Source organism: Cucumis melo, chromosome 9 (genome assembly GCF_025177605.1).
Source record: "Cucumis melo cultivar AY chromosome 9, USDA_Cmelo_AY_1.0, whole genome shotgun sequence".
Lineage (NCBI taxonomy): Eukaryota > Viridiplantae > Streptophyta > Magnoliopsida > Cucurbitales > Cucurbitaceae > Cucumis > Cucumis melo.
In genome coordinates, this window is record NC_066865.1 from 5,340,657 (window position 1) to 5,363,495 (window position 22,839).

The 22,839-nt window shown below is 32.8% G+C and overlaps 3 protein-coding genes and 1 non-coding gene across 13 annotated transcripts; 2 read left to right on the forward strand and 2 right to left on the reverse strand.

Annotated features, from left to right (window-relative positions):
• Positions 1-1,483: 1,483 nt before the first annotated feature.
• Positions 1,484-2,017, reverse strand: LOC103498194 (RING-H2 finger protein ATL52-like). Its single transcript, XM_008460713.1, has one exon. The coding sequence runs from the start codon at positions 2,015-2,017 to the stop codon at positions 1,484-1,486; it is 534 nt and encodes a 177-aa protein (XP_008458935.1).
• A 4,829-nt stretch (positions 2,018-6,846) lies between these two features.
• LOC103498169 (serine/threonine-protein phosphatase 7-like) lies at positions 6,847-15,719 on the forward strand. Of its 10 annotated transcripts, none has more exons than XM_008460679.3 (14): positions 6,847-7,060; positions 7,644-7,740; positions 8,698-8,855; positions 8,949-8,999; positions 9,074-9,235; positions 9,338-9,883; positions 10,296-10,769; positions 11,118-11,258; positions 12,855-12,959; positions 13,208-13,267; positions 14,366-14,560; positions 14,643-14,714; positions 14,787-14,880; positions 15,493-15,719. In XM_008460679.3, exons 1-13 carry the CDS (start codon positions 6,944-6,946, stop codon positions 14,838-14,840), a joined length of 2,232 nt encoding a protein of 743 aa, XP_008458901.1. In that variant the 5' UTR covers positions 6,847-6,943; the 3' UTR covers positions 14,841-14,880; positions 15,493-15,719. The 10 variants fall into 10 exon arrangements, 6 of the variants coding, with proteins under 6 accessions (XP_008458901.1, XP_008458903.1, XP_016902328.1 ...); XM_051089704.1 differs by having other exon boundaries at positions 7,008-7,060; positions 8,790-8,855; XR_007823488.1 differs by lacking the exon at positions 15,493-15,719 and having other exon boundaries at positions 14,493-14,560; positions 14,787-14,894.
• Positions 15,720-16,306: 587 nt separating this feature from the next.
• Positions 16,307-19,106, reverse strand: LOC103498170 (heat shock cognate 70 kDa protein 2-like). Its single transcript, XM_008460684.2, has 2 exons — positions 18,685-19,106; positions 16,307-18,271 (listed from the first exon to the last, which is right to left on the reverse strand). The coding sequence occupies exons 1-2, from the start codon at positions 18,896-18,898 to the stop codon at positions 16,527-16,529; spliced, it is 1,959 nt and encodes a 652-aa protein (XP_008458906.1). The 5' UTR covers positions 18,899-19,106; the 3' UTR covers positions 16,307-16,526.
• A 2,783-nt stretch (positions 19,107-21,889) lies between these two features.
• Positions 21,890-21,961, forward strand: TRNAP-AGG (transfer RNA proline (anticodon AGG)). Its single transcript has one exon. It is a non-coding gene; the product is annotated as a tRNA-Pro (tRNA).
• Positions 21,962-22,839: the final 878 nt, after the last annotated feature.

Consider the following 22,839-nt stretch of genomic DNA (forward strand, 5'->3'; position numbering starts at 1 on the left):
ATTTTCATAACTTCTATATTTGCTTTTGACATTGGAGACAATTCGATACTTCTCTTTTTTCTTCTTCTTTATGATTAATTCATCTTTCCTTCAAGATTTCTTTAGCTCCTCTTCTAGATTTCTTTAGCTCCTATTTTTATTTATCTTCCTTTTCTCTGTTTATTTCTTCATCTTCTTTTTCTTTCTTATAGCTCTTCTTCCATAATATCAAAATTGTTTAAATATCACTTTGATACGGTTTATATGATCGTTACCTAGTCAACACAATTGTTTAGGTTTAAAGCATTTTTTCCATCGTTAAAGAGAACTACACGATCATGTATCACTTCCTATGAGATCATGTATCATGATCGTTTAGAAGAAGAATTACATAAGTGCACATGTCACTAATTAATCACGTATTGACTGAGATCACGTATCGTGATCGTTTAGAAGAAGAATTACACAAATGCGAGTGTGACCGATTAATCACGTATTGACTGAGACATTTTCGGTACTTTCTATTGAGCCTATAAATTTTTCCTGTTTTCAAAATTATTCAATACAGTGTAAATATTTTATCGATTTATTATATTTTTGAAAAAATTTCCATAATAATTAACAAACAAATCGTGATAACAACAAAAACCAAAGTAAATACACTAAATAAACAAGCACCTTAAAAGGCTTTTAAAAATATATATATTTAAAATATAAGAATAATAAATACATGACAAAAAAAAAAGAAAAAGAAAAAAGAAAAATGAGTCGCATTAAATACGGTGTCTACAATAATTATCATAAGTTTTCTTAGTGCAGTAACGATAAAAAAATTTGTGAGTTATGCTCGTTTTAGAACCATTCATATAAATGAAACTAAAATCATACAAAATCTTGCTATGTGTATATACACTTCAATTTCTCTTCCATATTAAAAATTCAACTAACAAACATGACTTAAACAATGTACATAATTAACTTCAACTTTTGTCACATTAGAGAATCACATCTTCTGTTAAAAAAAATAAAAAATAATATACAATACCTAAATTTTTGAAGTTTATACATACACACAAAAAAAAAAAGTTGCTTGTAGACTCCTCGACCTATTAATTATTTATATTATATATATCGCCATCTCATGAATAAATAACTTATCAAATCAAACAATTTTACTTCTTCTCTCAAACACTATTCATAAAATCAATCCCTCCAACCTAATTCACCTGAAAAATTGGATTATAATTTACTGCAGTAATTCACATCTACTTTACTACTTACCTATTGTTTGCCGGCGAAATGGAGAGGCAAAACCTAAAAGGAGACTTCTTTTTTCCCTTCTATTTTTGTTATTGAAGTAAAAACATGTCAAGGTAAAACAAAAGAGAAAAAAGAAAGAAAAAAAGTAGAAATTTACTGTGTTGTGTCACGGGTTAGTAAAACTGGAAAGGTAGTTTTCAATTTCTTTTGATATATATATATATAAAAGAAAGTATAGAATAACTCAACCCCTCGTGGGAAGCACGTGAACAACAATCCCAGAATTGGGCTGCGTTTGAAACTGCAGCCTATCATTAAACGACGTCGGAGTAGCATTAGTACGACACATCGGACAGCTCGAGTGAGAGTAAAGCCACATGTCGATACAAGGCATGTGATACGAATGCTTACACTCAGGCAACGTCTTTATTTCCTCCCCTTCTTCAAATTCACTCAAACAAATCGCGCACGTGCCATCCCCGTCGACATCTTTACCGACACCGCCACCGCCGCCGTCCACCGCCATTCGCTTCTCATACTTGTGAGCCGGAATCAAATGAACCACCGAATTCTCGGTGCTCCGCGGCGTATCTGTTATCGGTAAGGTGTGAGGGTCGTTCGCCGACGATTGGTCGCCGGAGGTGAAGCGGCGGCGATCGCACCAACAAGCCATGATGCAGTGGTAAATGGTGACGACGGCGCCGGCGGAGCCGATGGCGATGAGGAAAATGTCGAGTTTTCGGCTGTAAATGGCGGCGTCGCCAGTACTGCTTGACATAGCGGCGAGAGGAGGGTTAAGAGAATTAATCAAATTAATATGGTTTTAATTAAGTTGGGATTAATTTTATTTTAATTTTTTTGTGTGTGGAAGTTTGTTATTAGGTGGTGATTTGATCAAGGCAAAAAGAAACTTCCAAGATATATGCATTGTAATGGCGTTGTTTGTTAAGAATCACAAGAATGAGTATCTTTGTGAAAATTTCAAAGGCTTTCTTTTGGAGATCACTTTTTGGCCTAAGATGGTATTCTTGCCCTTTCCCATGTTCATTTTGTATGAGATGGAAAGTGGATTCTTAATTATTATATATTATTATCATTATTTTGAGAAAATATCATTTTAAACCAAAAATAATAATAATAATAACTACAACAAAATCAATTATTTCAATTTAAGTTTTTTATTATGTTTTTACGTTAATATACTTATAATTATAAAAGTTGAGATTTTAAATTAATATGTTAAGTTAAATTGATACTAACCTGATAAGTAAACTGAACTCTATCTAAATTTGTGAAATAGTTAAATATATATCTTACTTACTTATATCAAAAAGAACAATTAAAAATTAATTTAATGATAAAAAAGCTAAGATACTATATTTCTATGGGTCTATTGATAACCGGTTGAGCTAACATTCTCATGACTCATGAATCTCACCTCTAACTTGCAGAGATGCAGAAAGAAATAGAAGTGGAAGTTGAGGTTCAACTATCACCTTTAGAAAGGCTTAAAACAAAGGTTCGGTGGTTAAAAAACACTAGTCACATCAAAAGAAATACAAGACCATAACATGGTGAACAGAGGCTAGTTCCTTCGTCAAATAAAAAAATGCTAACTAAAAGACTAACTCTGCCAAATTCTTAGTCCATCTCTCACATTTATTCGTGCTAATCCGATAAAATATAAGAGCCTAACTTGATATAGCTATTAGTTTAAGATCTAAATAAGTTCAAATCGATACAATCCCAAAATTGAAGGTTGAAATTGATACTTGTCATATTATTATCGTTATTTTATATCGGAATTGAAGTTGTTTTGATGAGTACAAACTTGCACTCCTCCTTTGGAGTCCGAAGGAGGAGTCTGATCTCTCATTTTTTCAAAGACAATATAACACATACAACAATGTTCAAAGAATTAATCATTTTTAACACATAAAAAACAATTTTAGCGCCTAAACTTTTAGAAAATTAACCATTTAATTTTTGAAATTTGATTTATACAAATTATTAATCTTTGTACTCTTCAAATTCGTTACTATTTAAATCGCTTCATGTCAAAGTTTCATTTATAAAAGTTTAAAAACGATTTTTAAACGTTTAGTTTTATTCTATGTTCACTATCTCTATTTTATTTTTATTTACTAAAAATGTTTTTGATGGATTACATTGAAGCAACTTTTGATGTTGTATTTGTCTGGTTGTTACATTGATAGATTCCACTTTATCATTTATGTTTTGTTTGGAGTTATTTGCCACACTAATTAGTAATTATATTATGCATTGACTCTAATTAATTATGTAATGAGTTTATTTCAGAACCTTTTTTAAATTTTGTTTTATGGACGTCATTTACAAAGTTGATAATAGTTATCTATAATACATAGAAATATGGGGATTTGTTAAACACTTCTTTTAAAATAAAAAAATAAGTTAAACTTTTTAAAAAGTTAATGTGTTCGAAAATATTACACATGATCTTGAGAATCTAAACTACTCTATATCTCAAATACAAGTTTTCTTATGGTAAAAAATCACATATAAATCTTCTTAATTTAGTGATCTAATAACTCTATTTAAACCATAGTCTTAAATAGTACAAAAATATTGTATGCCACTTTGTAAATCGATTTTACAATTTTAACCAAATCGAAGAGGAATATTGTATTTGAGATCTATGTCATTATGTCGGAAACATTTGATTTTTTATATATTTTAAAATAGTGACATTTTTAAATATAGTAAAATAAACTAAAATATTTACTATATATATAGTAAAATTTTGGATTTTATCACTAATAGACACTGATGTCTTATTACAGTCTAAATATGACTCATAGATATATATCGGTGTCTATTACTATCTATTATAGATAGAATATGAAATTTGCTATATTTTGTTAAATTTTTCATTTTTAACAATTCTCGTTTAAAATATCTAGCCAAGTTCTATAAATAATTTTTTAAACAAAAGTTAATTTATTGGTCAAAATGTTGCTTCCTATATAGTTTTTTTTTTAATCTTACCATTATAGTTTTTTCATAGTGCACATTCATAATTCATAAATTTTGTTGATAGGAATTTTATAGTTCAGTAAAAATAATCTAGAAGAAAAGTGTAAACTAAAGAACAATTTTATCATTAGGATAACTATTATTTTTGGTATTCAATTATATATATATATAAATGCCTATATATGAGATAGTCGTCAAAATAGCATAAGGTTGAGGAGGAGGGGTTTGAACCCCTTAACTTATACTAAATCTGCTGTGAATGTCATAAGAGTGTAAGAATAATTAGAATAATATATGTATGTATGTGTGTATATATATTATTTTATTATTTATTTAATAAAAGTAAAGTTAGTAATTAGGGTTTATGCCAGACTATCTCAATCTCACTCTAATTTGAATGATGTGTTCAAAATCATTATCATTATGTTTTAATTAAGTTTCAAATGAGTATTTTGTTCAACGATCGTGTACTACAAGAAAATGGAGGTTTCTCGACGCACAAAGGCATAAGGAGATAAATGAAAAAGCGTCGAGAAATCATTTTTCGACACATAAATCTATGTTGGGATCAGAGTCGAAAAAAATGCATTGGTAGAGGATCACCCGACGCACAAAATAGCGTTGGGAAATCCCTTGACATCTAACTCACAAAATAAAGTGTTAGAAGAAGTTAAAAATATTTTAAAAATTATAAGTTTCTCCTGACGCTAGCATGCATGGCATTAGGAGAAGTTAAATATAATAAACAAAAAATTATAAACTTCTCCAGACGTCGTTATGTATGGTGTCAGAAGAAGTTAAATATATTTTAGAAAATTAGAAGCTTCTCCCAACGTCGCAAAATTATAGAATTCTCCCAAACGCCATGCATAACGGCGTCGGGAGAAGTTTATAAATTTTTTTATTAAATTACCTTGTACCAACGTCACCTTATGTCGCGTCAAGATTGCCAACCTTTTTCGACAGAGCTTCTACGACATCTGGATAAGCTTTTTTCCCGATTATTCCGACGTCCATTTTGTGCGTTAGGAAATACATATTTTCTTGTAGTGTAGGAAGTTAAACGATCGTATGGAAAGTTAGCCGATCGTGTAAACAGCTAACGTTTGTTTGGAGGTAGAAAGCTAAACGATCTCGTAAGAGCGTAAATGATTGTATAGAAATCTAGACGATTTGTGTAAGAAGTTGAACGATCTTATAGAAAACTAAACGCTCGTATAGGAGGTTGTAGGGTAAACGATCGTGATAACATTTTGATGAGCTATATATATTGTAGTCTTGAAAAAAATTAAAGTTTAAACTGATGGAGGTTATTATATGGTGCAAAAATCTGATCCTATAACAACATTTTCATTGAATTTTACAAACATTAGGAATAAAAAAAAGAAATACAATCCGACAAACCAACCTATATTTTATGGATTGGGTTGGAAAATTAATTCAAGTTATTCAAGTTGACACACCAACCAACTCGAAAATGTGAATTGTGTTGAGAATGTCTCCCAATCCAACCCAACTAGTATACACCGTTCCTAATTATCTAACATTTGTCAACAAATATATTTTTCTCGTGGAAAATTGAGTTATTATTATTCTTTGGGTTTTACCTTAATACTTGCCCTCAATTTCAGCCATACAAAAAATTAACATAATAGTTCTCAGGCATTTTTCGAATATTTAATATTCTATAGTTCATACCATTATTATTATCGGCAATAAACAATTTCCTTCACCTATTTTGAATCTTTCATCCATAATGTGATAATATTAGAAGCATTTTAACACTAACCAATTAAATATTTTCAAATACAAAAAGTACCAAAATATTTACGAAATATATATTTTGAAAAAGTCTATCTATAGAATTTAAAATTTATTATATTTTATAAATATTTTTAGCAATTTTTATCATTTACAATAATTCTCCAAATATTTATGTGAAGTAAAAACAAACAAAGTTAAGAAATTATATTGGTGAATAATAATTTAGTCCATAAACTATAGTTTGTAATAATTTATTCCACATGTTATCAAAATTTAACAGTTACCTGGAATATACCAATTTTGTTCGGATACTTTTTAAACTATAACAATTTAGTTCTTAATAATATATAATTTCATATAAATTGTAATTTATAAAAATATTTGATTTATAATTAGTTTATCAATTTATATATATAACTCTTTTTAAATATTATTGATAAGTTTTATAAATAAAAGATAAATAAAAAGTAAAATTATTGTAAATGATAAATGTGTGGAAAAGATTTACGAATATAATAAAATTTTAGATTTTATATAAAAAAAAAAAGAATTTTATCAATTTCTATCAATGTTATAATAAATATCAATAAAAATTTATGGATATATATATCATTAAGTGTCATCAATGTAATTTGAAATTCGAACTAACTACTACCGTGACCTAATAAGAGTATAAAGACATAATTATATTTATCATGCATAAAGATGAATATTTAACATGGAAATGAGTGGTCCAAATGTTTGACTACAAAATATCAATAAACTACCTGGCAGTGGCATTAACGTAATTTAATTGTTCAACAATGGACGTTTATGTAGTTACACAAACGCAAACACAGCGACGGCCGTCCTTCAGTCCGCTTTCTTGATTCTGTATTCTCGTCTCCAAACAACCCCTTGCATCCAACTGCGGTTCGGCGGTAGGATGGACTTTGCCGACGAGCTTACGGCCGGAGCCACCGCCTCCAATTCCAACCCCCACAAGCCCTCCGATACCAGAGACAGCGGCGAGCTCTCATCCTCCGACAACGATACCGAAGATGTATTTTCTTTATCCTCCTCCTTTCTTTTTTTCGCTTTACATTCTTAAATTTCTTGCATCTCATTCGTATTCTCTGCTTCAAATCCTCTCCAAAGCAAAGCTCATAGCACTGCCTTTTTTGTTGCTCTGGTTTTTACTGAAATGGAAGCTTCCTGAGCTAGATACGTTGCTCAAGTGGAGCACTGTGTGTGTGTTTTGCTCAATTCTCGTTGCTTGTTTTGTTCTTTTTTTTTTTTTTATCGGTGTGGAAATTGCCAGAAGCTGCTATACATAGAAGAAGTTAACCGATTTCCATTTTCGAACATTTATATTGATGCAGTAGATTTTATGATGCTATATAACGGTAGGGTTTAAGATATTTAGAGTCGAGGGTATTCAATTGATATACGTTCTAATTATCTTTACTCAATTGTGATTCAAAATGGTTGGCATTTTTGAATAATTGCTATTTCTGGTAATCAGGATCGGCATATTCTTCTTCTTCGTTTTGAGAATTGTAGTTGCCATTGTTCATTAGGTTCTGCTGTAATCATGCTCTTAATATTTTCAGCCTAGTACGACTTACGTGTTATATTTACTCCAGGTACATCCTGTATTTTCAAACATGCCTGCTTCATTTGCACCGCCAATGTCTCCCATTCTTCCTCTGCAAAGTAAATGTAATGTAGCGATTCAGGCTGGTAAGTATTTCTGAGCTTTAATGGAGGGCAATTAGCTCCTTTTATTATCTTTGGGCATGAAGTCTCAATACTCAAATTTTTTGAAACTTGAACTGATTATAATCTTCTTACTACCAATTTCTCTTTCTGTTAACGTTGTTATTTCTGTTACTGTCCATCACACTTGCAATGTAATTTTGTTGATCGTAGTGCTTAGACATATTATGTGAAGTTAAGAATACCCGGATGCCTGTGCATGTATGTGATAAGTATTATGGAGTCAAGTTTCTATAGAAAGAAAGTATTATGGATTCAAGTGTGTTGGTTATAAAATTCACTTTAGGCAGCTTAATTGGTAGTGTGTATGTGATCACTTACCCTTGGGAGCACGAGCATGGATCCTGCAACTCCCTCTCTCTCTGAGATTTCTTTAGGATGTGGACACAGTTGCTCTAATACTTAATATTTGCTGCATATGAGGTGTCCAAATTCTCTAACTCCCTCTGTATGCCATGAATTAACATTTGATGTTGGAGATAGTAAATTCAGAAGAAACAACATCCACCTCTTGCAGAGAAGCTTGTTCCTGGAATTTTCTTTGACCTTTGTCGACATTTGCACCTGAACTGGTGCACCTGAAAGTGGAGAAAGGTGTCCGTCTGTTGAACTTTTCTTCAGATTGTCAATTGTGCCTAGGAAATCATAGAACTGCGCAATTGTGCCCTCGAGTCATTTTCTTGCGATCTTTCTCAGTAAAAATTTGGTTTTTATCCAAAAATAAAGAAATAAATAAATTCTGAGACCTTGAGACACTCCTCTTTTTTCTCCTTTTTCGAGCTCTTTCCATCTCATTTTAGAAGTTTTCTACCTGTCATGGAATTGCGAAACTGTATATACTTTAGCAAATTATACTTTTGCATGGTATTTGGTGGCTTGCTATGATATAATGTCACATTTAAATGCCCTAATTCATTGTAGATATGGATGATAAATTGGAGACAATTCAAAATATATGTCAGAAAATTGTGGACACCACAAACTTGTACTCATTTTCTAAATTGGATGACCAGCAAGTATATTCTCTTATGAGGCTGAGGGAAATTTCTCATCGGATTGTTAATGAGCGTGATTCAAGGGTAAGCAAAAATGCTTTGGTGGAATAACAACTATTTTGCTTTTAGGACAGGGACGTAAGTTTTGTAATTAAAAGCATGTTTAATTTGTTGTAGGTGACAAGAAATGATGTGATTAGTGCTATGTGCTTTTACATCAACAGGCTGGTAAGATTTGCATAGTTAATCACCCTAGGTAGATTCCTCGTTAAACATTCATGGACTGACAAACTACTTTGCAGGCAGGTAAGTGCAAGGATATTGTTGACATTATGAATAAGATGTCCTATAAAGACTTGGATGACCAGCAGATGCAACAGCTATCGAGATTGAAAGAGCTTCTTTGTGGGATTGTTGATGGAGCCAAAGATGTGGAAACTGAACCTTCCCGTATAGTTGAACAGGTAGGGCTTCAAGATGCAAAATCTTCTAATGTAATACTTTTTTTTTTTCCTTTCTCAAAATCAGGTCTATAATAATTACCAAGATGCTATTTGCATTAATAGGGCATGGTAAGTGATATCTGGATGACAGAGAGTTTGGAAGTTGAGCCAATCGATTCCTGCAATGATGACATACCACTCGGAGAGACACAAATTGTAGCGATTGAAGATAAACAGGCAGTAGCTGAAGCTAGGCTCGCGAATCAATATTGTGACATGTCGCATGTTAAACACTCTATCAGTTGGCCTCCAAATGGTAGCTTAACCTTAGAGTGGGTTGTAGAGATGATGAAAACTCTTGAACTGTCTTCAAGAAACTACACTCCTTCAGAATTTCAACTTATAATGCCAGTTTCCGTGGTAGATTCAATTCTTAATGTAGCTGCAAGTATCCTTCACAAGGAACCAAACTGCCTGGAAATTGACTGCCATGGAGAAGTTTCAAACGTGGTTATAGTTGGTGACATTCATGGACATTATCATGACTTACTTCATCTATTTGAACTTGCTAATTTTCCATCTGAAAGCCAGTATTACGTTTTTAATGGTAATTATGTGGACAGAGGAGCATGGGGACTCGAGGTCTTTTTGGTTTTATTGGCGTGGAAGGTAAGGTGAAGTTTTTTTACTTGTTATTGAATGTATTATGTATAGGAGGCCAAAGGGGAAAACAAGCATGCATAACATAAAATTCTGCATGAGTCAATTTGTGCAAATCTTTACCTGTGAGAAGGAAAAACAGTTCAAAGAGTATTGCTTTTAAACTATTGATGTATATTGCCCTCATGTAGAGCATACACAAATTTTGAGTATGGGTCATTGTTCACTGCCTTTTCTTTTTTTTTTTCTTCATATAACTGCACCCTTAAATATACAGAAAAAAAAAAGTGGTGCTCTGTGAGCAGGAATTGGATGTTTAGGATTTAGAGAAGGTAGCATTAATTACTTTACTTTTGTTCTGGAAAATGCATATCTATTTGACACCTTAATGCCTAGTTTATTGATGAGGCACACAAAACAGATCTTGATGCCTGATAGAGTATATCTGCTCCGTGGAAATCATGAAACGAGATTTTGTACATCATCCTACGGTTTTGAGAAAGAAGTAAGGACAAAATATGGCGAGCAAGGTGAAAAAGTATATCACAGGTGCTTGGAAACATTTAAGGAACTTCCTTTGGCTGCAATTATTGCTGGAAAAGTATATACGACACATGGAGGGTTATTTCGTAAGCCATGCAATCCTGATGTGCAGAATGACAAGGAAACAAGGACACGGAAGCTGGAGATTGGATCCTTGCAAGACTTATCTAAGCTTGAAAGGTTTTTCGTTGATATTCCAACTAAAGATGAAGATCCAAATATAATATTGGCAGATGTATTGTGGTCAAATCCTTCTAAGGTAGATGGTTTAAGGGAAAATCAAGCCAGAGGAGTAGGTCTATTATGGGGTCCTGATTTTACAGAAGCATTCTTAAAGCTGTCGAATTTAAAGGTTATACTCTAACCTGTGATTTATTGGACGTTTTTGTTTGTGGAAAAAGCTTGTGTCCTAGCATTTATGGTAAATTCAGGCCATTTTACCTTGGACATTTTCAAGGTTCTATGAGTTTCATTTTGAGTATGTAGATCAAAAGTTATTTCTTCCCTATTTTCCATCCTTTCATTTACATTTATCATATGTGTAATTACTGAACATTTTTTAAAATATATATACCAATTCGGCCAGAAAGGGAAAGAATTGAACTTTGTTCCTTATGAATTGTGTTTGAGAACCAACTTTAGGGGTTATGATATCAGGCTAACAGGTTTATTATTTTTCTTTTGATTGTAAATGTTGTAGTTGATAATTAGGTCACATGAAGGCCCAGATTCAAGGGATGGTAAGATAGATTTTGATGATATGATAATGGGTTATAGCACAGATCACGACATAGAATCAGGGAAATTATATACTCTATTTAGCGCCCCAGATTTCCCTCAGGTACCCACTCCTTGCCTCCTCATGCTTCCATTTATATTGTCATTAAATCATATTTTAGGCTCATTGTAACGTGCTCATAATCACATATAACTGCACCCCATGTGTGAACATAAGTTGAATACATTCTGAAAATTGAGTATTGGGAAAAACTTAGTGATCTTTAGTCTACTTGTGGATGTATTCCTTATCATTTTGCAAACAAGTCTCTGCTAGGTATTTGCATCTTGGGTTGTACCTACTTTTTGCAATTCAGCTAAGGGGGACAACCACAGTTTACCATGTCGGGACCTTTCTTTCTTTCTGTTTCTTAATATTCTTGAGTTTTTGTTTTTTTTGTGTGTGTGTGACTGGGGTGGTAGCAAAAGAATGGGTATAGTCCAAGATACATTTAAGGTGTGTATTAAATGAGTTGTATAGTATTCCAAAGGAAAAATTATTCAAGAAGGCTGGCACTAGGTGGGTAGCAATTTTGAACCTTTAGATGTGGGAGAGAAGCTCTTATTTGTAAAGGACCAAAAGTACTTCGAAGCTTGAACTTTTATCTGTTCTTGGAGGATGTGCAAATTTTGAATATACAACCCATGGTTATTGAGAGACATCCAAGTTGTGGTAGCCTCATTGAATAAATTCTCATGCCATAGCGCTGGCTGATTTTTCAGAAATCCCACACCACTACCATCCAAAATTTTATCTGTTTTGCAGTGCGTAAAATATCTCTCTTTCCTTCTCGTTTTCTATTTCAGTCTTAAAGTTGAATAATTTGTGTGATATCTCAATTTACACTTAATGGAAAATTGAATCACGGTAAATTGGTTGAAGGTTAAATTCATCTATACCATTCAAATATGATTGGGTTATGCGGGAAGCCTATAGATTTGTGCTAGATGAGCTTATTAATTACTTTAGAACCGAAGTATTTTAATTAAATATGATATTTATGATAAAATATTGATTGAAATAAATTTTTTAACCTAGAAAATGAATCAAGCATTTGGTAAAATATAATATAGCAAAGTTATTTCTGGAGCTGTCTGTGTAACTATAATGTGAAATGTGAATATATGCAAATAACTCCCGAAAAAAGGAATTCAGTTATCAAAATATATCAAGTATTTTCACAAAATTTTCTTATAGAAATGAATGAAGTGGTCATCCAAGAATGTCATTGGTCTATATTTCTTAGCATTAGCATGTGGTTGTCAAACATTTAAATTTCCATCAAAAGGATGTCCATTGAGGTTCATGTTAATACTAGGGTGGTATTGGTGAAGCAACTATTGAGGAATATATGTTTCTTATAAAAACTTGGTGAACAACCATTGATCCATCTTTTTCGCTCCTCACATATTGAATGCAAAAAGAAGAGTCATAATATGAAGTCTTTTTCTTTCTTCGTTTTTTCTTTAATTGTTACTTCCCAACATCTACTTTTTCCTTTTCCCACCCACTTTGTATTCTGATAAGTCAATGTTATTGCACTTCTTTAGTTGTGGTCTCATATTTTTCTTTGTATGATAGGATATATTTTGTGGTAGAGCAGTGAATTTGATATGAACTAAAACTTTTGATAAATTTTCGTGTTTGGATTTTATGCAGTTTGGTCAGAAGAGTTACTGTAATGAGGGAGCATATGCTACCTTGAAGCATCCGGATTTTGAAACTCCATCCTTCCATACATTTAAAGCTGTAGATAAACCGAAGGTATAGACATCTATTTTCACGTTCTTGAGGGAACAATTAGAATTTGAACATATAAGGCAAGATCATGTAGAACTCCAACTCTGATTGGGATTTAGGTTCATGAACTTCAAAGTACATTACTGCATGCTAGGGTAAGGATGCGTTTAAGATAGTCATCTGATTTATTGATTAGTGGTGAATATTTCTAGATCAATTTGGAATTTGTTTTTGCTCCAGCATTTCTAATTCATGCTTGGTTTTGCTCACAGATAGACATTTGCTATTTTGGTTGTGAAGGACATGACTTAGATTTAGATTTGACATTAATGGTAAGTCAGCATTATATTATTCAAAATATAAAAGCAGATCCTCTACATTACGTGAACGTGATATTACATTCACAATTACACATGCATATCTCAATGCACATGATACCGTGTTTTCTTGATGAATCTGGAGAATCATATATTCGTAGATAAGTAGATTGCATTCAGATTTGAGTTATTATTCAAATTTCTAATGAAATACTATGTCATTCGGAATACTATCACCCTCGTTGATGGATTATTTCTAGCACTTCAATATTAATCAATATTGAAGCCATTGACCGTCTTAAAAAGACTTTAGGGTTTGGTGTTAATTGACAGCTTATACGAGCAAATGCAAACAGTTTGCTCAAAGGATGTGAAGCATCTAAACAGAGAGCCAATTCCTCTTGTGGGTCTGACATTGTAGCCAACCGATGAGGAGACAAGAATAGGATAATGTTGCTGTTTTGGAGTAGCTACTAAAGAGTGCTTAACGGGGGGTGTTTGGGGAAGGAATGGAGTTGTGAACTCCATGGATCTTTGACGTCTAGAAAGTTGGAAACTTTGGGGGCCTACGGTGTAAGGAATTAAGAAGGTATAAAATTGATGTTTTTTAGTAGAGGAAGTGAAACTTAGAAACTCCTTGAATCAAACCAGGAACTCCACACCCTTCAACTCCCTCCTTCCTGAATCATTGGGCTGAACACCCCTAAAAGTTTATTTGGACAATATAAACATGCAATTATCAACACCTCCAAAAATACTTTCCCCCATTAAATTGCTTGATTCAAAAGTTGTGGAATAAAATTCTAATTCCCCAGCATGTAAACTGTGAGCTGAAGCAAGTTGAACTTGCTTCACGAATATCAATACTTTTATGCCTTGGTGAAAGCTGGTGTTTGGGCTGATATGCTTATGATGATACATGGAAAGATTGGTCCATTCTCTATAAAATTACTTTTTGAAGTGATGATTTTAATTTCGGAGCTACCATACTTTTGGAAATTCAGGGTCAATAACCCACTCGTAGTCCCTTCAGTTCTTGTAGAAACATTCAGAACAATGCCTTGAATGATATCAGCTTCCATCACTTATTTTGTTTTCTGGTGTCTCTTATAGGCTCTAGCTGACGCTGTCTCTTCTAACAACTCTAGTCCTATTGAGATTCATTCAGGGGTTGATTTTGAGGCATTAGGCATATTAAACCCACCTTCTTGGAGCATTACATTGACAGATGATGCTACAGGTACCCAAAATGTTCCGATTCCAAAGGCTCCCGTGGTAGAAGGGCTGCCTCTGCCGCCTAGCATAGAGGTGATTTTTTTCCTAGTCGTCTTTTTACAGTTGTCGAAACATAATTGGATCTAAAACAAGGTATTGCAATTTCCAAATGTAGGAACCTCACAAGGCTGCTTATGAATACTTCTTGGAGCTCATTGCAGGATTGAAATTTATGCTCCAAACAACAGTTAGTGAAACATAACTCTTATCTATTAATGTTATGTTTTTAATTTGATAAACTAATGGTGATTGTATGCAGGAAAATAAGAACAAGATTCATATTTCTCATCGAAAGAGGAAGAAATGCAATTAGACATGTGAAGAAATTGAAGTTTTGTCATTCAGAAAATCTGGTGATTCTTTTTTAGTAATTGTCAGAATCAACAATTGTTTCCATCTTTCATAACTGGCATCATTTTAGAAAATTTAAAAAATTCGTTGGGATAGTTTTTCTCTGTCCATCTCGGTTGAGATCGAACATTGAGACTTGGTTAGAAGTTAACTTTTTCATCTCATCAATGGTTTTGAGCCATCGGTGAAACTTTGTTCGAAGTCAGCACCATTCTACTGTAATCTTTCTAAATCTTATGCCAAATTTTATATCCTTTCAAAATTTCTCCAAATTTAGTTATCTTTACTAGATCATCAAATCGATTTTGGTGTTAATCTGGCCGAGTTTTCATTGAGAAAGCCCAAATCTATAAGATTTTTGTGTTAATCTTGTCTGAGATTTCATGAAAAAAAAAGCCTGGAACATGTAGAAATTATTTTTATTTTTGTTATCTCAATGATCAATCTAGGCAAAGATGGACCGAACAAATTTTCTAGTAGCATGCTAGTTCTAAGATGGAAACTTTTGGAGGCCGATTCCGACAATGTTCTGTTCTTTTGATCTTATTTATTTTTTGAACTTCTAGTCTGTGAAATACAAGTATGATACTCCATTTAAACTCGTATTCCAACAGGTTCTTTGTCCAAAGGAAAACATCTCCGATAGGGGAAGGGAAGGAATTTACATCAGGAGGTGATTTGAGAGTTTGCAGCTCCGTTTGTACCGTCTCCGCTTTCATTTCTGGGCTCAATTTAAAGATCTTCCTCATTGTAATGTCAACGGATAACATGTAACGATGAAGATGAGATGTAGTATCGCAGCTGAATGATCAATTCGATTCTTGATTCTTGATTCTTTCTATGCCCTATCAGATATTTGTACATTTCATCTCAAAATAATAATTCTCCTTTCATCGAACCCCCCCAGGGTCCCAAGAAAACTGTTCCAACATGAAATGATAGGACATAAAAAAACAGGACCTTCACGATATAAGTCTTTCGGCCCGTTCATTCCAATCCCAGTTTTCATGTCTCTACTTTCAGACCAACAAATTTCAAAATTGGACCTTTGTTCAAATTCAAAATTAGTTCTACATTAAATTTAGGAAAATTAAAATAAAAAATAAAAAATCTAAAAATAAGATCTGTAAGATCAGGTTCTCGATAGAGTTTCAAGTCTGTTGGTTCAACCGACCAGCTTAGTCCCTCAGCCATTTTTCATATCCTCAAAATTTGGTCAGTCAGAATATAATAACCTTCTCTTACGCATTAGATTTCGAAGAGCATCTGATGAATTCTAACACTAGTTGGCAATAGTCCGACTAGTCAACAAGAAATTGTCCTGCAAGAATCTAAAAAGCTAGAAAATGTGCGAAGTATTAAGAACTACTTAAGTTGTCATTAGAACCAACCTTCAAACACAGGTTTGCCAAGATGAGCAAAACAGAGTTATCTCAAAAGCATTTATCTTTTATACGGATTGGCGATGAATTTACAATAACACAAACTTTTCCCTTCATTCACTAGGGGATGGCCAAAAGAAAAAAAAAAAAAAAAAAAACAAAATTTAAAGGACAAAAAAAGACAAAATACATCATTCCATTGTATGAAGAAAATTTTCATCGCCTCATTCCTCCCCACCACTGAACAATATCAAAAGAAACTAGATTTAATCAACTTCCTCAATTTTAGGACCAGCGCCACTCCCGCCGGATGGAGGAGGAACATCATCGTCGTCCATAGCACCGCCGCCCATGCCAGGTCCTCCAGCACCTTGATACATCTTTGCAACAATGGGGTTGCAAATACTCTCAAGCTCCTTCATTTTGTCTTCAAACTCATCAGCTTCAGCAAGTTGGTTGTTGTCAAGCCATTGGATTGCCTGTTCAATGGCATCCTCAATCTTCTTCTTGTCTGCCGGATCCAATTTGGAGCTGAACTTTTCATCCCTCACAGTGTTCCTCATGTTATAAGCATAGTTCTCCAACGAGTTCTTCGCTTCAACCTTCTTCTTGTGCTCCTCGTCATCTGCCTTGTATTTCTCTGCTTCCTGCACCATCTTCTCAATCTCTTCCTTCGACAACCGCCCCTTGTCGTTCGTGATCGTGATCTTGTTCTTCTGACCAGTGGTTTTATCCTCGGCAGAGACGTTGAGAATACCGTTGGCATCGATGTCGAAGCAAACTGTAATCTGAGGAACACCTCTTGGAGCTGGAGGGATTCCAGAGAGCTCGAATTTTCCAAGCAAGTTGTTGTCACGGGTTCTTGCTCTCTCACCTTCATAGACTTGGATCAAAACGCCAGGCTGATTGTCGGAATATGTAGAGAAAACTTGTTCTTTCTTGGTGGGGATGGTGGTATTCCTTGGAATTAAGACAGTCATCACACCGCCAGCTGTTTCGAGACCGAGGGAAAGAGGGGTAACGTCCAAGAGCAAAAGATCTTGAACCTTCTCATTACCCTCACCACTCAAAATGGCAGCCTGGACAGCAGCTCCATAAGCAACAGCTTCATCGGGGTTGATACTCTTGCAAAGCTCTTTGCCATTGAAGAAATCTTGCAACAATTGCTGCACTTTAGGAATCCTTGTAGAACCGCCAACAAGAACAACATCATGTACACTGCTTTTATCCATCTTGGCATCTCTCAAACACTTCTCAACTGGTTCCATACACTTCCTGAAAAGATCCATATTGAGTTCTTCAAACCTAGCACGAGTAATGGTTGAATAGAAGTCGATTCCTTCGTAAAGAGAATCGATCTCAATTGTAGTTTGAGCTGTGGAGGAAAGTGTCCTCTTCGCCCTTTCACAAGCTGTTCTTAATCTTCTTAGTGCTCTGGGGTTTCCACTAATGTCTTTCTTGTTTTTTCTCTTGAATTCTTGCACGAAATGGTTAACCAATCTATTGTCAAAATCTTCACCACCCAGATGAGTGTCTCCGGCAGTAGACTTCACCTCAAAAATACCTTCTTCGATTGTGAGCAGTGAAACATCAAAAGTACCACCACCCAAATCGAAAATTAGAACGTTCTTTTCGCCAGAGCTGCTCGACTTCTTGTCAAGACCATAAGCAATGGCGGCAGCTGTTGGTTCATTGATAATACGCATCACATTTAGGCCGGAAATGACACCAGCATCCTTGGTGGCCTGTCTCTGAGAATCGTTGAAGTAAGCCGGGACAGTGACGACGGCATTCTTCACTGTTGTGCCGAGATACGCCTCAGCAATCTCCTTCATCTTTATGAGCACCATAGAAGAGATTTCTTCAGCAGAGAACTGCTTCTCTTCACCCTTGTAGTTTACAACAATCATTGGCTTATCGCTAGGACCGGCAATAACTTTAAACGGCCAGAGCTTGATATCACTCTGGACCGATGGATCGCTAAATCTTCGGCCAATTAAACGCTTAGCATCTGATAATAAACAAAAGAAGCTTATCAATCAAACAGTTCCACAAACACCAAACAAAACAACGAAAATCCGCCTTAACTCAGTAAAAAAAATTACAGAAACAAATAACAGTTGAACTAGCTTCAAAAATACGTCACTGCAAATGGACAAAAACCAGAACTCGAGAAAATCAAAAGCGATATATAATCAAGAACTATATCAAAAACCTCGGCACAAAACTCCAAAAGAAATCGTAAATAAACCCTACAGTTAAACTCATAAAAAAAGCAACAACCTAAGACGCTCTGATTAGGGACATACCTTCTCCAAACTCGAACAACCTAAATTCATTTCTTAAGCAACAAGAAGAACTCCATAGAACCAGAACTCAAAGCGCCAAAAAAAAAAAAAAAAAAAGAAGAAAAAGAAAACTTACCGAAAACAGTGTTAATCGGGTTCATGGCGACCTGATTCTTAGCTGCATCACCGATCAAGCGCTCAGAGTCGGTGAAAGCAACATACGACGGCGTCGTCCTGTTGCCCTGATCGTTGGCAATGATCTCAACTCGATCATGCTGCCACACACCAACGCAAGAGTACGTGGTTCCAAGATCAATTCCGATCGCCGTACCTTCTCCTTTACCGGCCATAGTAAGCGTGGATGGAAAAAAGAATCTAGGATGATAAGAAATGAAAGTAAAAAAATTTGATTGGTGGCTGCAGAATTTAGGGTTAGAAGATTTCAAAGTTATAAGGAGGAAGAAGAGAGGAGGAGAATTTATAAAAAACCTTTAAGGAAAAAGAAAAGGTTCTAGAGAGTTCTAATGGAAAAGATACGAAGGCTGAAAAGTTATTTGTGTTTGGCGTATGAACATACAAAATATAATGTCGACCGTTACTTTTTCTACTCTCTAGGTTTTTCTAGAACTTTCTTTTCCCCTTTCTTTATTAATAATCTACATTCTATAACATATTTGTAGAATAATCTTTTATAACCTTTTCGCCCTTCTCTTTTTAGTTAATTCCTACCTTTTCCTTTGTTTAAGATGGGATAAAAACTCTCGTGGATGAGTCTTTTTTTTTTTTTTTTTATTAGTGTAATCTAACGGATACTATTCAATCTTAAAAAAAATGTACGATTTGTATATACTATATGACTCATATCAAGTATTAATATTGAAAGTTTTTTTTCTTCAACTATTCAATACAATTTTAAAACTTTAATATCATTCAAGATATGTTGAACTAAACACTTTTGATATTAACTTGAAACATCAAAGTGAACTTGACATAACACTATACTTGGGTGAGTTTTCTTACAAGTTAGCTCGAAAATACTGAAGAAAACAAAAAATTACCAAACAAAATATGTACATCAATAAACGGGACAAAATAACATTTTAGCCACTTTAAAGTTTGTTTAACTTTTGTTCTTATATTTTTAAAAATTTAATTTTAGTATTTGCATCTTTTTATAAAACCTAAATTTAATCATCAAGATAATTTATTGTCTTTTATTTATTTATGTTACCTTTTAGCATTTTTAATGGCATATTTATCTGAGAATATTCTAGCATCATACTCAATTACCATCACCTCTTTCGCTTAGGCCCTTGAGATTATGCCTTAATTCTAAATTTGATTTTACTATATTTTTCCATACATGTTTTTTACTTTTAATGTGTATGTATACTCGACATTGTATCAATAAATAATCAACCAATTTTTCCTTCGAATACTTTCTTGTTAGTCATTTTAATATTCACATATTTCATTTCTTTATTTAACTAATTTAGATAGAATTTAATATTTAAGACATTAGAAGTCCAATAACTAAAAAGTAAATGAAGAATCTATTTTAATAATAATAATAATAATAATAATAATAATAATAATAATAATAATAATAATAATTTGATTTAAAATATTTTTTTATTACTATTAAATGTGTCATTATACTTGCAAAAAAACCTTAAACTTAGTCTACATAGTTATTTTTAGCTTTTAGCTTCGTTGATTTTCAATCTTATAATTTTAAAATGTTCGTTTTAGTTTTTGGTTTTTTTAAAATGAATATTTTGATGTCTTACAAATGAAAATGAACTAATAAAAATAGTCACATTTTTTAAAGCATAAAGTAACTAAAATAAATTAAGGTTCATATAGAAATCAAAATGAAAATATAAAAAAAATATAAGAATCAAAGTAAATTTAAAGTTATAAATACACAGACCAAAGCCATAATTAAAAAATAAATTCTGCAAACTATTAAAGATGGGAGGATTTAAATAATAGTGAAAAAAAAAAGTCTTAACATGAAATTGTAATGAAAATATCAGTATAAAGTAGTTATATTTATTTTAGGAAAACTTACGTAACAAAACACCAAATTATTTATTGTGTGTATAACAAAATTCATATAATTAACTGTTTTTAAATATTTCAGGTTTGTCTTTCTATCTTTCTTTTGCGATTCGTCTTCTTCTTACTATTTCGTCTTTCTCATGAGATTTCGTCTTTCTTCTTTTCTATTTTTTTGCTGCAATTTTTTTCTATCATCTTTCTTATTTTTCAATTATTTATTTACGTCGTTTTAATCTTCTTATCGTTTTTCTTCTTTTTTTTTTTCGCTTTTTCATCGTCTATCTACTTTTCCTCTTTTTGTTTTCACTGCGATTTCTTTCCATCGTTTTTTTTTATGTCGTATACAAAAAATAGCAAAATCTAAAAGATCGTGTATAAAGAATCTTGAAAAAAAATCATTTTAATTGAAATAGCCAAATATAAACTATCATGTAAAATAGTAAAAAATCGTGTAAAAAAAAATAAAAGATCAGTGTATAAAGAATTTTGAAAAAAAAAATCATTTATATTGGAGTAGCAAAACATAAACGGTCGTGTAAAAAAGAAAACGATTGTGTAAACAAATAAAAGATTGTGTACAAAAAATCTTGAAAATAAATCATTTAGATTGGAGTATTCAGTAAATGATCGTGTAATAAAAGGTAAACGATCATGTAAAAAAAGTAAATGATAGCGTAAAGAGATATAAACGATCGTATACCAAAAGAATTAAAAAAATCGTGTACCAAATTTTGAAAAAAAAAAACCTTTAGATTTGGTACGACCGTGTAACCAAATTTAAATGTAACCAAATTAAATGACCGTGTAACAAAATTAAACTTGAAAAGATAAATCGTAGTCATATCTAAACGATCAAGTATACCAAAAGAATTAAAAAAATAGTGTACCAGATTTTGAAAAAAAAATCCTTTAGCGATCGTGTAACCAAATTTAAATGTAACTAAATTAAATGATTGTGTAACAAAATTAAACGCCATATCTAAATGATCGCTTATAAAAGATCGTGTATAAATTGTAGCCATATCTAAACGATCGCAAATATATTACGCGCACGTTATCGACGGCGTGGTTGACGGGACATTTTTGGTATTTTATACAGTGGGTCTCTCGACTTTTTCCGTTTTCGAAATTGTTCCATAGAAAGTAAATATTTTGCATTTTTTTTAATATTTTTTAAAACACCCCTTTATTTTATTATAAATTTATAGCAAAAGTTAAATTGACAATAACCTATTTTGTATAAAAATAAATGTTAAGAGCACCAATGTCATGGAAATGGGCATTTGGTCTAGTGGTATGATTCTCGCTTAGGGTGCGAGAGGTCCCGAGTTCAATTCTCGGAATGCCCCTTAAATAATTTTTTTAATAAATACTAATTTTGTTGCGTCATAATATAATAGGCATTGCTTTCTCCGCCTTTCTTGCAGGCACGTCCGTCATTATAGGTGGAATGGAATGGATAGAGAAAATAATTCCTGCTTGAGTAAAAAGTGCACAGACTATAATTTTTATTTTAATAATTCAATCTCATTTCTCTAAATAATAAACTATTTATTTTTTTTTGTATATTTTAAATTTAAATAAAAATTTCAAAACTACAACCTAATATAATATCGTCAAGTTAGTATATGTTTTCCTTGATGACAAATAAGTTCCTTTATGTGTTTAACTATTAATAATGACGTTTTTTTAATTTATAATAACTTTAATGATTTTATATTTAATTAAAATTAATAATAGAATTTAAAAGGTTTTCAAAATACAAAAGTTTTCATGACTTATTTAAATATCTCATGCAAAATATATAAACGCTCATATATTGATTTGGGCCAATTAAATCGCCCCACATCAAAATTGTGATGATTATAATTTGATTGGATTTGGGTAGTCAAGTTTCTCATATCCAACCCAGTTCAAGTCTTTGATCAAAAATTGGGCCAAAGAAATAATGCACCTAAACTCACCAAAATGGGCAAAAACCCAAGAGACAAATGGGCTCAAGCTCAAGCCCAACAAGCAAATGGACCTAAGCCCGCCTAAAGTCCATGAAATTTCTCTATAAATAGAGACCTTTACCATTCATTTGGAGATCTTTTGATTGAAGGAAGAATCAAAGCTTTGAAGAATTGAAGACAAACTTCAAAAAGCTCTCAAGACGTGCAAGTTCTTATCATTTGGAGATCATCATCTTCTGAAAGATTGAAGACTTGAAAGATTAAATTTTCCT

Coding starts and splice junctions, on each gene's coding strand:
- LOC103498194 (XM_008460713.1), bottom strand. CDS start 2,017: ATGTCAAGCAGTACTGGCGACGCCGCCATTTACAGCCGAAAACTCGAC.
- LOC103498169 (XM_008460679.3), top strand. CDS start 6,944: ATGGACTTTGCCGACGAGCTTACGGCCGGAGCCACCGCCTCCAATTCC. Junction 13,268..14,365: donor ATTTAGATTTGACATTAATG/GTAAGTCAGCAT, acceptor TGTCTCTTATAG/GCTCTAGCTGACGCTGTCTC. Junction 14,561..14,642: donor CTCTGCCGCCTAGCATAGAG/GTGATTTTTTTC, acceptor TTCCAAATGTAG/GAACCTCACAAGGCTGCTTA.
- LOC103498170 (XM_008460684.2), bottom strand. CDS start 18,898: ATGGCCGGTAAAGGAGAAGGTACGGCGATCGGAATTGATCTTGGAACC. Junction 18,272..18,684: donor CCCGATTAACACTGTTTTCG/GTAAGTTTTCTT, acceptor GTTTATTATCAG/ATGCTAAGCGTTTAATTGGC.